Below are 14,967 nucleotides of genomic sequence, written 5' to 3' on the forward strand. Positions count from 1 at the left end.
TGGCAATCTATCCATACTGATTCATTATCCTCTTTATCAGTTCCCTTTTACTTAGTCTAATGGTTGTGCTACAAACTTCAAGTAAAAACCTTCATTTCTTACTCCCTACGACCCCATTGATCTTATCTGACTGGTATCTCAACCTCACAGATCCCATTCATTTTCTGTGATACAGAAGTGCAGCTCACTATGGTCATCAGCAGGTTCCTTAAATTTAGTACAAAAATGAATTACGATACCTCCCCTCACATACCTCTAATTTGAAACATATAATAATGTCTATGCAGTTCCATTGGCTGTCTGCTACAATTATCATCCACCAATCTGAGGCATATTTGCCTAGTTGGCTAGTCGTGACCATCTTCATAGAATATGTGAAAAAATCATGTCAACTTTGATGAGCAACTTTATTCCCATAAACAAGATTGTAGAGCTGATAAAGATCAGAAAACAAATTGTATCCTTTACATTAGTCCAGGACAAACAGTTTCAAATTTCCCTCAAATTAACGGTGACAAACATCAAACATCCACCAAAGTAGTTTAAACCTTCCTGCCACATTTAAACCAGGTATCATAAGCACAACTCATGTAGAATAAAATAAAAAACCATGAAGGCAAAGAGTGATGAAAACTAAAACAAAAAACATATTAATTCAAAATTAAAAAATACTATCAACAGAAAGCATTATTAGCAACTAAATCTTGAGAAGATTAAAGCAAACAAATTTCATATAGACAGGATATAACACAATTGCAGTGCATCCTGAGTCTTTTTATTCTTCCATTTGAAACAATTATAGTTTTTCTTTCTTTGTAATTCTTTTTTTTTTTCTAAGAAAAAAGAAAATCAATGATTTTTAAAATTTGATCATCCATTTTGATGCCCTTGCATATGCATTGCATGCTAGAAAAGGCTTACCGTCCTTAAATAATAATCTTATTACAAAGGATATTAATGATAGTAAGAATGTTTAAGTATATATATATTTGAACACCTAAAATTGAATGGCCAATACATCACAAGCTTATTCTCAGAAACCAATATATCAAAATCCTACAATGTCTTCCACATTTTGTCTTAACAAGCATGCACATTGTGGCTTTGATGAAACTGCAATGCCACCTAATACATGCATCAGCTTCTGTACCAGAAAATAAGGAGTTGATGCAGCCTTTCTAGAGCATGAAGCTAAAACCGGAACTGACACATGAAGTCCCTTAGGATGTAAATAGTGATATTTAATATTTGACACAGCTGTTCTAGGCACCATTAGCAATTGACTTGAAATAGGAAAATGTGATGTCCAGGATTTGGTTAAAAACAGGAATTTCAAATTTATCAGTAAGGCACACTTATGTATCCCTTTTAGCATATGAAGATCAAATTCCATAGTTCTCTAGCAGGCAAGCAATGATGGACCGAACAGTGACACGCTGAACACCATGCTTTCTTATATGTAAAGAAATTAATTAGAACTAATATTTCAAGAAAAAGTATGTAAGCACTGTGTTTTCTCTTAAATAATAATCATAAAAGGAAGCAATAAACATCTAAAGTGTCAAACACTCCTTACTCAGACGAATAAATCATGCTCAATGGTAGAATAAACCAGAAGGCCAAAAAAACAAAAGAATCTTTTATAACTTCATGACAATTCCTTAAAAGATGCATGTATATGTATCTCCAAATCCTAAATAGTCATATGTCAACTCTTAATCAATCTCACATCAGATTCAGAGTAAATAACTTTCAAAATCAACTATGTACTGTTAACAGTGTCAGGGCAGCAAGCTCCCTAAATCCTTGATTTCTTCACTCTACCTTAACCCTACCAAACCCCGTTGTAAAACCTAATTATACCAACAGTTTCCCACTGTTCTATTCTCAAAACCATAACCAACCACCCTATAGTGATTACCAGTTTCCATCTGACACATCCTACTACACCTTGCGCTTGTTTGGTGATAACTTTCAGCAAGGTGTTTTCTTTAGTTAATAACACAGCTCATTTTGACTCTGTTCACTGCTTGTTTGCGGGTAACTTTCAGCAAATTTTGTACTCAGGAGTGCTATAATGAGGGGAGAGAAACAAAATAGATGAGTTTCACTAGTATCTGGATCTTGAGCTTCTGATCTAAAAATGTTGAGAGTATGATGTTTTTGTGCTTTCAGAATTTGAAAAGATCATATTTGTTCCTTCAATTAAGTTTAGTTTACTAAAAATTATTTTCTATAAATATTCTCATCAAGAAATGGTTCCATCCTCTAAACCTCTAAATGTAAAGTTCTATGAAATTTTGACCAAATACTTCCATTCAGCTCTCGAATTCAAGTCAGCACAGTGCACAGCAAAAGGGTACCTAAGTATTAGCTCTTTACCATGTCTCTTTTCAAGCTCAGAACATAAGGCATATAACTTCATCGCAAGCTTTAATAAAAACAGCAGTATCATCAATTCATTGGCTCAGGACTTTTAAGATATCTCAATTAAATTTTGAATTATACCAATACCAGTTGAGAGAAACAACCACAGACACTTAAACAAAAGGATTGATCAGATCTCATGTTATGTAAATAACTGAGGTATTCCACTATTGTAGATCTCCATGTATAACCTCACTGATCTCGAGTTACACTTCCATTTCTTCTTTACACAGTAACCACACTATCTTATACTGACCATAATCAACATATTTCCATTGGCTGAACCTACAAATCCACTGAAATAAAGAAAAGAGCCTAATTATAAATTTTGCACGCAAAGTAACCTTCACTGGCGAAGATACCCCAAAAGAGTCAAAGGTAAGTGAAAAAAGTACCACCTATACATCCAATGGCGTCCAAAAAGTAAAATGCAATCTGATTAATCATGATCCAGAAGAACTTGCAATCATTAGCCATCACAAAACTGTTCATTTTGTCTTTAGCAAACCCATTTTTAGAGGTTGTACACAACATAGAAGTCCAGAATGTGTGTTGTTCTCAATCTCCTATAAGAATCCCCACATTGTGGATAACACCACAATATTCTAAACCATTAGGCAACTACAACCTAGTATCAATTCCAAAATCTTCAAAATAAAATGCTAAAACAAAACACGATTCTATGGATTGATGGACCCAAAGCACACACCTAATGGTAGGGTACATTCCACTTACCCTTTTCTTTCCAATGAAATACCACAGGAACCAAAAACAAAATAAACCCAAAATTCAATATACCCTGCTATAAATAGACCAAAAGAAAAAGACTCCCTCATTAGAATACAGGAAACCACCAAAAACCTAAAAAATTATTGATAATGGAGTGTCTGATTGTCAAGAAATAAATTAATTTCAAAATATTCAACATTAATCCAACAAGAAAAGAGAAAACAGTTAAACGCTTCAAATTCAATACTAAGACCAAATAAGAAATTTCTATTGAATATTCAGCAGCAAACCCTTGATTAAAACGAAGCCTTAAAGAAAATTAATAAAATCTAAAACATAGACAAATTCCAGATCGCCCAATAAACCATATGGTCAATTGAAAAACCCAAAAAGCTAAACTTAACCTAGCTAAAAACCCCAAATTTTCGATCTCTAAAACCCTTAATCTAAAATCAAAGAACCCATCAACAAATTACGCAGGAAAACATCAATCAACAAAAACCCAATAAAAAAAAACGAAATTTTGACTGACCATTGAGGTAGCTTAAGCATTAGCAGTTTTGGGAATGAGAGGAATAGAGCCGCCTTGTTTCCCAGCCTGTTTCAACTTGGCCTCTTCTTCACGGATCTTCTGCATCTGCAGCATCCTCTCCATGACGAGCTCGTACTCGCATTTCTCGTAGGCGTGGCGTTCGATCTCGCATTTCCAGGGAAGGTAAAACTCGGCTTGGCGGCACTTGTTGAGTGGGATGAGAAGGTGGGCGCATTGGTCCCTGTATGGAATGGGGACCTTGTTCTCCACCATCTCTTCCTGGGTCGCTATCATCTTCTTCGATGAACCCTCCACTTCCATTTTTCTCTGGGTTATGGAAATGCTTCGGTCCTTTGATGTTTTGTTTTCCCGGACTGACTTCGGGTCTAGCGTAAGGACGCGCGGTAAAGAAATATATTTTCAGGCGGTAACTTTTTTTTTCCTTCGTATTATGGATAAAATTAACAGCTCATTTGTTTAGATTAAGAGGGCAAATAAATCAAGCTACTCGTGAGTGATTTTAGTTTTGCTTAATAAATAAAAGAAACTCGAGCTCGACTTGTTCATGTTAAGTTTGAATTCAAATCATTCCCGTATATAAATAAAGCATTGAATTTATTTACATGTTCTCAATTTTATTTAAATTTTAAATTTAAGTACGATTTAAGTTTCAAGTTATTTATTCAAGTTGATAATAATCGAGTCTAATTGAATGGAGATGAACTAGTTCAATTATTTTTCAAATGAGAAAAATCTATATTTAGCAATTAGTAAATTACTTTCTAAAATATTAATTACATAAAAATATTTGAATGAATTAGAAAATAAAATTAAATATAACATAAAAAAACAAATTTTAAGTTTGGTATGTAAATATTATTTTGAAAAAAAAAATATTTATCATATAAAAATAATTACAATTTTATAAAAAAGTAAGTTTTTTATTCACACGTTAAAAGGGTAAAATTGTTTATAATAAATTTTATAAATCACTTCATCTCAATAATAAATGTTTTATATGAGAATTCAATCACTTTCCAAGACAATGATCTAATTACTTTCGATGATCTTAAATTATTATCACGTAAAATTAACAAGATCTTACTAAATACAATAATCAAATCATTAAACATAGATCACCATGGATTTTGAGGTAACCGCCTCATATCCAACGTCACCTATATGTCTAACATTTTAGACGCATAGACTTTTTATATAATGAATTAAAACATATTAACCTTCATTGTGTTAAAAAATACTTTTGTAATTTTTAGTCTAATATTCATTTTATAAAGACTAGTATTTATTTTCATTGCACGTGAATATTTATTTTTTAAATAACAATTACAAATGTTTTTAAAATGTAAAATGAATTGTTTATTAAATAAAAAATAGTTATAATTAAAAGACAATTACTGTTTCAATTTTGTATAATTAAAATTTCATAATATTAATTTATAAATTGTTGAGTAATATTAGAAATAAGAAAATATTTTTTAATAAAAGTGATTCAATACAATTAGAATTTTTATATGTTTACAAAGTAGATAAATCTTTTAATATTAATAATAAAAAATTTTAAAATGATAATTTAATAAATTATCCATAATTATATCCATTTTTCTAATTTCTTTTCTATTTTAGGCCTTATTCCTCTCTGCCAACCATCATGATTAAAAATATCACAAGTGTTGGACTGACTTTCATCTCTATTACCATATTATTCTTTAAACTTACTCAAACTAAAATGCCTTGTTGTATTCCACATTAATTATGAAGTGAGAAGGTAACTGGTTGTTGGAAAGCAGATTACAATCAACAAGTGAAATGCACATATTCACATGTATTAAAACAAGATTCTCTCAGTACAAGATTACCAGCTTCTAGTTTGGAAGTAGTTGTTTGACAATGAAAACAGTGCCTTTGGGTTAAAAAACACAGCCTTTTCAAAAAGCCTGTTCAAGTTTAGCATTAACAAATTTTCATGGACTTTGAGTTGTTGCTATATAACATGTTTGCTCACAACCCAGAGTTGCTGTGTATGCAATGGAGCTAGGTGTTGATAAGCATGATCATGTGCAGAATTTATCTGCTAAGAGGTTGGTTCCGTTCATCATCACTTCAACAGCCTTGTTAATGATCCTGCTCTTTTCTCTTCTGTTTTTTCTCAGTTTTAACTCACAAATTTTGAACAGAGCAAACTTGGAAGTCTATGTAAGTAACCCGAAATGGAATATTCATTTAAATGAATTCTTTGACTTGTAGGTTGATTGGCAAAGTCGCAGTTATAACTGGTGGTGCAAGAGGAATTGGAGCTGCCGCAGCTAAATTATTTGCTGAAAATGGGGCTTATGTTGTCATTGCTGACATATTGGACGAACTAGGGGCCATGCTTGCTGAATCCATTGGAGCTCGCTACATTCATTGCGATGTAGCCAAGGAAGATGATGTGGAATCGGCTATCCAACTAGCCCTTACATGGAAAGGTCAGCTAGACATACTGTTCAGCAATGCTGGCATTGGAGGTCCTGCAGGCAGCATAACCAGCCTTGACATGGAGCAAGTGAAACATCTCATCTCAATTAATCTGCTAGGCAATGTACACGGAATCAAGCATGCGGCTCGAGCCATGCTCAAACACCGCACGAAAGGTTCCATCATATGCACGTCAAGCTCTGCAGGTGTCATGGGAGGGCTCGCATCTCACATCTACTCTTTGTCAAAAGCAGCCATCATTGGATTGATGAGAACCGCAGCCTGTGAGCTAGGCGTGCATGGGATTCGTGTGAATTGCATTTCTCCTCATGCTGTCCCTTCAGATTTGCTTGTCAGTGCTTATAGAATTTTCCTGGGGAATGAAACAAGGCCAGAACAAGTGAGTAAACTCGTCGGTGAAACGGGGAGTTTATTACGAGGGAGAGCTGCAACTGTAGAAGATGTTGCGCAAGCTGCACTGTTCCTTGCCTCTGAGGATGCTGGATTCATAACAGCACATAATCTTGTCCTTGATGGGGGATTTACTTCTTCTTGCAATACATTGAGTTTCATCTACCAATAGTCACGAGAGGGAAAAATAAACAAAGATTTATCACAGTGCTAGCTAACTTCCTTACAGAAGCAGAGCTACAATCCATACCGGAAGCTGATATGAATTTTGACCATTTTATCACTGTAAGCACCTCCTGAATGTTTATGGGCTGCAATTTTTGTCATGTTATCTAACCCTGAAGATTCTTTAATCTATACGATTATGGTCTAAACAATTCAAACCACCACATATGAGCAACAATTATCCATTGTCCAACTATTTAATGCTTCCCAAAACAGAGCGATATACCACATGCAAACCTGAATTCATCAAACAAACAACTCTTGGAACTGCTAATAAACATGCGTGAATGCCAACACCTTTAATCAAATAATAACAGTTGTATTACATCTAATTAACTATGAGAATCAACAAGTAAAAGAAAGCAAGATTATTGCTTTAAGAAGCAATTCCTTTCATGCGATAAGATACAGACAGTTTCTTTGAATATGGAACGCATGGTTTATAATTGAACAGCATGCAGTAATTACGTACAATACCTGAGAATGAGCTCAGACAAAAGAGCAAGATTAATGCTTTCATAAGCAAGTCATTTAATCCAATAAGATACAAACAGGGAAGGATGTCTTGTATTGAAATGATGCAGTTTTCTGTACAATGAATTTCAGTTGTTGTTCTCTCCATAAGAGAAGGAACCTTAACAAGCCTTCTTCTGTTTGTACTTCTTAGCGCAGACAGTATAAACCAACATATTTAAGAAGCTGAGACCAGCCAAGAGCCAGAAGAAATAGTCAAGATGACCCTTGTTCAGGTTATTTGGTATCCAACCAGTCTGCCCATCCCTTGTTGTGAAGTATGTTACGAGAGTAAGAATAAAAGAACTGAGATAATTTCCCAAAGATGTAGTTAGAAGCGAAAATGCACTACATAAACTTCGCATAGCATCAGGAGACTGATCATAGAAGAACTCAAGCTGTCCAATGAATGTACAGACCTCTGCAGCACCCAACAAGAAATATTGAGGTATTTGCCAAAAAATACTAAGTGGTACAGCAACGTCTTTATCAACCAACCCAAGCTCTTTTGCAAGCTGTAATCTCCTGATCTCCACCACAGCAGCAGCTGACATGCATAGGACTGAAATAAAGAGACCAATTCCCATACGCTGCAACTCTGAGAAGCCCCTCTCCTTGCCTGTGAACTTCCTCGCAATTGGGACAATGATCCTATCATAGATGGGAACCCAAAAAATAACACTGATAACATCAAACGTTGAGAGAGAAGCAGGAGGAATTGTGAAAGAACCAATTGATGTGTCCATCACCATCCCTTGTTCCACAAACATAGTTGACATTTGGGCATATACAGCAGAAAAGACAATTCCAGTAGCCCATATGGGAAACATGCGGATCAAGATCTTAAATTCCTCCACTTGAGTTACAGTGCAAAGCCTCCATGGGTTTGAGAAGTCCCCACTTTTGATCTCAGCATCAGTGAGTATGGCAGCTTTATCAAGGCACCCGTAACAAGATGGACTTAGCAATACTAGCACTGAAAGAAACTGTATGGCTGTTACGACTTCAAGAAACTTGTCTATAAAAAAACAAAAAGAAAAAAGAAAAAGGGATTTAAAGACATGCAAGTTGAAACTTCAATGAACCTACAATTACAAACCAACAAGTTGATAGATGACAATTGCTTAAATCAGTGATAATTTCCAAAATAAATCAGATAAAACTCTCTCCAATAAGTGCCTCAGTGGAGTTTTTAAGAAAAAATGTAGTGCTATGAGAAAGGAGAATTAGTGAGTATGGCAGCTTTATCAAGGCACCTGTAACAAGATGGACTTAGCAATACCAGCACTGAAAGAAACTGTATGGCTGTTACGACTTCAAGAAACTTGTCTAGTAAAAAAAAAAGAAAAAAGAAAAAAGAAAAGGGGATTTAAAGACATGCAAGTTGAAACTTCAATGAACCTACAATTACAAACCAACAAGTTGATAGATGACAATTTCTTAAATCAGTGATAATTTCCCAAATAAATCAGATAAAACTTTCTCTCCAATAAGTGCCTCAGTGGAGTTTTTAAGAAAAAATGTAGTGCTATGAGAAAGGAGAATTAGTGAGTATGGCAGCTTTATCAAGGCACCTGTAACAAGATGGACTTAGCAATACTAGCACTGAAAGAAACTGTATGGCTGTTAAGACTTCAAGAAACTTGTCTATTAAAAAAAAGAAAAAAAAGAAAAAAAGGGGATACCNTAGCACTGGAAAAAAAAAAAAAAACGAGCAGAAGAGAGAGAGAAAGAAACAAAAAAAAAAAAAAAAAAAAAAAAAAAGAAAAAAGGAAAAGGGATTTAAAGACATGCAAGTTGAAACTTCAATGAACCTACAATTACAAACCAACAAGTTGATAGATGACAATTTCTTAAATCAGTGATAATTTCCCAAATAAATCAGATAAAACTTTCTCTCCAATAAGTGCCTCAGTGGAGTTTTTAAGAAAAAATGTAGTGCTATGAGAAAGGAGAATTAGTGAGTATGGCAGCTTTATCAAGGCACCTGTAACAAGATGGACTTAGCAATACCAGCACTGAAAGAAACTGTATGGCTGTTACGACTTCAAGAAACTTGTCTATAAAAAAAACGAAAAAAGAAAAAAGGAAAAGGGATTTAAAGACATGCAAGTTGAAACTTCAATGAACCTACAATTACAAACCAACAAGTTGATAGATGACAATTTCTTAAATCAGTGATAATTTCCCAAATAAATCAGATAAAACTTTCTCTCCAATAAGTGCCTCAGTGGAGTTTTTAAGAAAAAATGTAGTGCTATGAGAAAGGAGAATTAGTGAGTATGGCAGCTTTATCAAGGCACCTGTAACAAGATGGACTTAGCAATACTAGCACTGAAAGAAACTGTATGGCTGTTAAGACTTCAAGAAACTTGTCTATTAAAAAAAAAGAAAAAGGAAAAAGGGTATTTAAAAGACGTGCAAGTTGAAACTTCAATGAACCTACAATTACAAACCAACAAGTTGATAGATGACAATTGCTTAAATCAGTGATAATTTCCAAAATAAATCAGATAAAACTTTCTCTCCAATAAGTGCCTCAGTGGAGTTTTTAAGAAAAAAGGTAGTGCTATGAGAAAGGAGAATTAGTGAGTATGGCAGCTTTATCAAGGCACCTGTAAAAAGATGGACTTAGCAATACTAGCACTGAAAGAAACTGTATGGCTGTTACGACTTCAAGAAACTTGTCTATAAAAAAAAAAAAAAAGGAAAAGGGATTTAAAGACATGCAAGTTGAAACTTCAATGAACCTACAATTACAAACCAACAAGTTGATAGATGACAATTGCTTAAATCAGTGATAATTTCCAAAATAAATCAGATAAAACTTTCTCTCCAATAAGTGCCTCAGTGGAGTTTTTAAGAAAAAATGTAGTGCTATGAGAAAGGAGAATTAGTGAGTATGGCAGCTTTATCAAGGCACCTGTAACAAGATGGACTTAGCAATACTAGCACTGAAAGAAACTGTATGGCTGTTAAGACTTCAAGAAACTTGTCTATAAAAAAAAAAAAAAAGAAAAAAGGAAAAGGGATTTAAAGACATGCAAGTTGAAACTTCAATGAACCTACAATTACAAACCAACAAGTTGATAGATGACAATTGCTTAAATCAGTGATAATTTCCAAAATAAATCAGATAAAACTCTCTCCAATAAGTGCCTCAGTGGAGTTTTTAAGAAAAAATGTAGTGCTATAAGAAAGGAGAATTAGAACTAGTAAAAAAGGAAACAATGCATGAAGTAGCAGCCCAGCATAAACACAGAACACTCTTGCTCTAGATAAAAATGCATGGGTAATACCTTCTTTCTATGCTGTGTTTTTGATATAGTAAAGGTATCAATTATCACCACATGTATAACTTAAGCTGAATATGCAGAATTTATCAATTTAACATATAAGACATAGCTCCTTTATAGCATATGTTTCCACAATCATGAAGCAGAAAATGAAAAGAAGAGAAAGGAAAAGATAGAGAATGAACTAAAGATAAAATAGGGTTCTCAACTCCCAGGGAAATTGAAGATCACAAGCTGTTTGGTAGAGTGGTCAAATTAACACCAGGGTATTTCTATAAGAGATAATCAATCAGTGGTTTCAATACCTATTTTTGATTCCTTATCATCCATTAACCTATTTCTTGTATTAATTAATGTTGTCTAAAGAGAAACAGAATAAATCAATTTCAATTTCATTGGATTTCAAACAAAAGAGAATTTTCCTGATGAAAAACATGACTAAGAGCAAATTGGAATACATGATTCAAAACTCAGAAAATTAATTCAAGAAATGTAGAATATATTTACTTTAACTCATCACTGTGCTCCAGTTTCCGACTTCCTTCAATGGCAGAGTGTTTGTCACCTGTTTCATAAAGGAGACTACTGTCTTCAGGTACCTTCAGATTCCATTTACGAAATGATGCAACCAAAACCTGGCACATTCTGGTAATAGGGCTTCCTCCAGGTCTTTGAAATCTATAGAGAGGTGTGCCTGAGAAAAAACTTGCTATAGCAAGGCCCATAAACAATGCTGGAATGCCAAATCCTAGACCCCATCCAGCATTGTCTTGAATCCACACCAGAAGACTGCTTGATATCAGAGCCCCAATGTTGATAGAAAAATAAAACCAGTTGAAAAAGGACCCTTTCTTCACTCTTTCTTTGGGATCAGTATCATCAAACTGATCTGCCCCAAAGGATGAGACACACGGTTTGATACCACCAGTCCCTAATGCAATCAGATAGAGCCCAAGGAAAAATACCGCATACTGAGCTGGAGTAGCTGAGGGACATATAGAATCCACACATTCAGCAGGCTTCAGTGCAGGGATTGATGCTGAGAGAGTCAATGTACACATTCCCTATCAAATATTAACTGTGTTATCAGAGGCTTCACGAAGAGAAATCAGAACATAGATACAAGTCTTGCACTTTAACCTAATATAAATACCAGAATTCATTAACCAGAGTATGACTAGAAGGATCATAAATTAATATTCCACATAACCAAAAAGCAAAATTTCTACCACGTGTACTGATGGAGGAATGAAAAATACAATTCATAAATTCCTTCAACTATGCTACAAACTCAGAAATTTTGTGCAACAGGTGGTAATTAAATCTTCAAAAAGGAGCCAAAATAAACTACCAATTATCCCCTATGAATTGAACACCGAAGATACTCACTATAAAAGCTGCTAACAACAAAATATGAAAACCATGAATTTGAATTGCATGTCACGAAGGATCAAGAAGAGAAAACCAAGGTTAATAGCGTACTGGCATTGGTGAAACATACAATGAGAAAAGAATGGCATGCAAAGGTTCTAATGGTGCTGGCTCAACTTCATGATAACTAATTGAATATAATGAAACAACAATTTCATAATATAGAGTAATGCAGCAATATAACTAACCGGAGCATAAACATAATAAGCATCTAAGGCAGGGAAAAAAAAAGTAATTTGAGTAAATAATTATACAATGAAGTAGATAGTGGAGAAAGTGGCAATTGTCCAATATCTTCCCCAATATGCATCTGCTAAAACAGCTCCAATGAGAGGTGTAAGATAGCAAGTTCCTTGCCATGTTGTCACATTTCTTGCAGCTGATACATTTCCTTCATGCAGCTTTTTGGTTAAGTAAGTAACAAGATTAGTCGCAATCCCATAATAAGCCAAACGTTCGCAGCATTCATTACCTATAATTTCAAATTAAAAGAGAACAAAACTTGTCAGAAATTAAATAAGCTTACCCTTACTAGAAAAAAATTAATAATATGATATGATAAATTCACCCAAAATGAAAGGGCATGCTTTCCAATTCCCAGTATTCTGCTTCAAAACAGGCTTCCCATCAAAGTCAACAGAGCCATCCCCAGTGTAAAGTCCACTGCTTTCAGCCTGGAAAATATAAGATATTAAGACATTATTTCCAACATAAATTCCAAGATAAGGCTTTTAACAGGAAAACAAAACAAATCCAGAATCTCGTTACATGTTAAGATGTCTCTGATCAAACTATTTAAAATCTAGGACTACAAAAAATTAAACAAATTAAAAACTAAAGATCAAGGGGAGACGTAGTGAATCTGAAAAAAGTGAAAAAGAGAGAGAGAGAGAGAGAGAGAACGTGAACAAGTCCAGCTTCCAAAAGCGATCTCTCTTCGTCAGCCGATCCCATGTTTGCTGTTTCACCGAATCAATCAAAGTGCTCAAACCCGAAACAGCGAGTCAGCGACAAGAAATATAAGGGAAGATGAGGGACAAGGTATCTATCTAATCGCTATTATTGGAAATCTAAATAAATGGGCAATACGGGCCTCCACGCCCTGAAACGTATACGTATTTACCTTCTTAGGTTGGTAACGGTTTTTGGTTTTTTTGAAACTACTGTAAACAAGAGGAACGTTAGGTAGGAAGTCATGCCTTTTGCCTTTGATTACAATGAAAAGGAATTTACTTATTTCATCTAATTTAACCTATAATGAGTTTTTGACGTTAGTTGAGATTTGGTTACATATTGATGATTAATATGGGATTATAATCTTAGTTATAATTATCCTTTGAACCTATATTAGATAAATATTAATCCATCCCAAATCAAATATTAAGATTCAATCTTATCTACTATGTCCAAATAAAACTACCGTAATGTTTGATCGGTGGATGCACACATCATGTGGTTCTCGTGATTAAAGAATTTTTCTTTTTTCTTTATTTTAATACATTTTTAATTTTTTATCGTACAAATGGATTCAAATTTAAATTATTTTAAATATTATATAAAATATCATAATATTTTTTAATTTGGATGTATTTCGATATTCTGAATTTAAATTTGTTCAGTCAATTATTGGTATCTTTAAAACAAAGTAATTTTATCTTAATTTTAATTGCCTATTTATCTATATCTTAGTTGACTAGCATTGAATTTATCTCACCTTTTTCATAATTCAATCATACGACTTTAACTTATCCATTTTAATTAAATGTTAGAGTCCTATCTAATCAACGCCATCCAATTCAAGGAGTTAAATTAAAAAAATAAATAATAAATAAAAAAAAAGCACATGCTACTCATTTAGCATGAGATAATGTATAATATTGATATCAAAGTAAGGTGGAGATGAGACATGAACCATATACGGATGTGGAAGGTATTACGAGTGGCATAACCTCAATCTTATATTCTTCTATCAATTGGGAGTAGCATTTTGAATCAATAAAAATACTTTAGTCTTACATCAGTAAGGTTATCCATCCTTAATCGCCGCTACTTAGTTTACATAACCTCAAAGAAGTCTGAAAAGAGCAGAAGAAGGGCCTTTGCAAAAGACTATTAATGTGGATGAATGGAGTAACAGGACCAAGTAAAGTAACAACTCCAATGGGCCTTTAAAGGGCCTCAGGCCTACTTTAATCATGAGCCAACTCCCTGTAATGAACAAAAGTCAAATACAAATGGTGATTTCCCCAAATAAACCTATTATTATTATTATCACCAAATAAAACCATATGTCCTTTTTTCCTTTATAAAGTTTATTATGATTTAACAACCTAAGTTAGACATAAAGATTGGTAGACGGTGGGTTTTACTAATTCAATCAACACACATTTAACTTAAAATTTTTATATTAATTAACCCAACCAATCAAATAGCCAAAACAATTTATTAGTCCAATTTAGTTGGTGAATTCGGTCAATTCGTTTGGTTACCAAATTGTCAAAGCTAGATGTTAGATGGGTGTAATTTGACCCTTATACCTTGTTCTTTATATTTTATATTTAAAGTAAAAAATAGTTTTTATGAGGTTACCCATTACAAGTAAAAATTTCGATTATAATGAAATAACATTCATGAAAGAAATTACTTAACAAATCAGCTAATTAAAGAAACCAACACAAAATTGGACAATATACATACCTATAGTGAGACTTGAATTTGGGATCTAAAAATTTTAAGACTTCCTCTTTGTCATTTAGATAAAGTCTCATTGACATACAAAAATAAAATTTTAATTCGGTTAATTGTTTGATGTGGTTATGAAATTTCATAATATAACTAAAACTACAGATTTAATATCCAGATTCAAACTCATTGTCGTACCAATGAAGAGATCGATTCTTGATTCAAACAATTTGATCGGTTCAAATA

The 14,967-nt window shown here is 33.6% G+C and overlaps 3 protein-coding genes across 3 annotated transcripts; 1 reads left to right on the forward strand and 2 right to left on the reverse strand.

The window, feature by feature from the left end:
* On the reverse strand, positions 316-4,099 carry LOC18609953 (NADH dehydrogenase [ubiquinone] 1 beta subcomplex subunit 7). The gene is made up of 2 exons (XM_007045330.2): positions 3,689-4,099; positions 316-552 (listed from the first exon to the last, which is right to left on the reverse strand). Exon 1 carries the CDS (start codon positions 4,007-4,009, stop codon positions 3,701-3,703), a length of 309 nt encoding a protein of 102 aa, XP_007045392.2. The 5' UTR covers positions 4,010-4,099; the 3' UTR covers positions 316-552; positions 3,689-3,700.
* LOC18609955 (short-chain dehydrogenase reductase ATA1) lies at positions 5,837-7,298 on the forward strand. The gene has a single exon (XM_018115530.1). It carries the CDS (start codon positions 5,934-5,936, stop codon positions 6,744-6,746), a length of 813 nt encoding a protein of 270 aa, XP_017971019.1. The 5' UTR covers positions 5,837-5,933; the 3' UTR covers positions 6,747-7,298.
* LOC18609956 (protein NRT1/ PTR FAMILY 8.3) lies at positions 7,159-13,104 on the reverse strand. Its single transcript, XM_018115529.1, has 5 exons — positions 12,943-13,104; positions 12,608-12,713; positions 12,294-12,511; positions 11,116-11,672; positions 7,159-8,257 (listed from the first exon to the last, which is right to left on the reverse strand). The coding sequence occupies exons 1-5, from the start codon at positions 12,991-12,993 to the stop codon at positions 7,435-7,437; spliced, it is 1,755 nt and encodes a 584-aa protein (XP_017971018.1). The 5' UTR covers positions 12,994-13,104; the 3' UTR covers positions 7,159-7,434.

This window comes from Theobroma cacao, chromosome 2 (genome assembly GCF_000208745.1).
Source record: "Theobroma cacao cultivar B97-61/B2 chromosome 2, Criollo_cocoa_genome_V2, whole genome shotgun sequence".
Lineage (NCBI taxonomy): Eukaryota > Viridiplantae > Streptophyta > Magnoliopsida > Malvales > Malvaceae > Theobroma > Theobroma cacao.

Bases quoted from the DNA above. Each gene is read 5' to 3' on its own strand.
- LOC18609953 (XM_007045330.2), bottom strand. From the start codon at position 4,009: ATGGAAGTGGAGGGTTCATCGAAGAAGATGATAGCGACCCAGGAAGAG.
- LOC18609955 (XM_018115530.1), top strand. From the start codon at position 5,934: ATGAATTCTTTGACTTGTAGGTTGATTGGCAAAGTCGCAGTTATAACT.
- LOC18609956 (XM_018115529.1), bottom strand. From the start codon at position 12,993: ATGGGATCGGCTGACGAAGAGAGATCGCTTTTGGAAGCTGGACTTGTT. The intron at 11,673-12,293 runs GTATAATTATTT...AATATTTGATAG, and splicing joins TCTCCACTATCTACTTCATT to GGAATGTGTACATTGACTCT. The intron at 8,258-11,115 runs GTAAATATATTC...ATCTTGTTACGG, and splicing joins GAGCACAGTGATGAGTTAAA to GTGCCTTGATAAAGCTGCCA.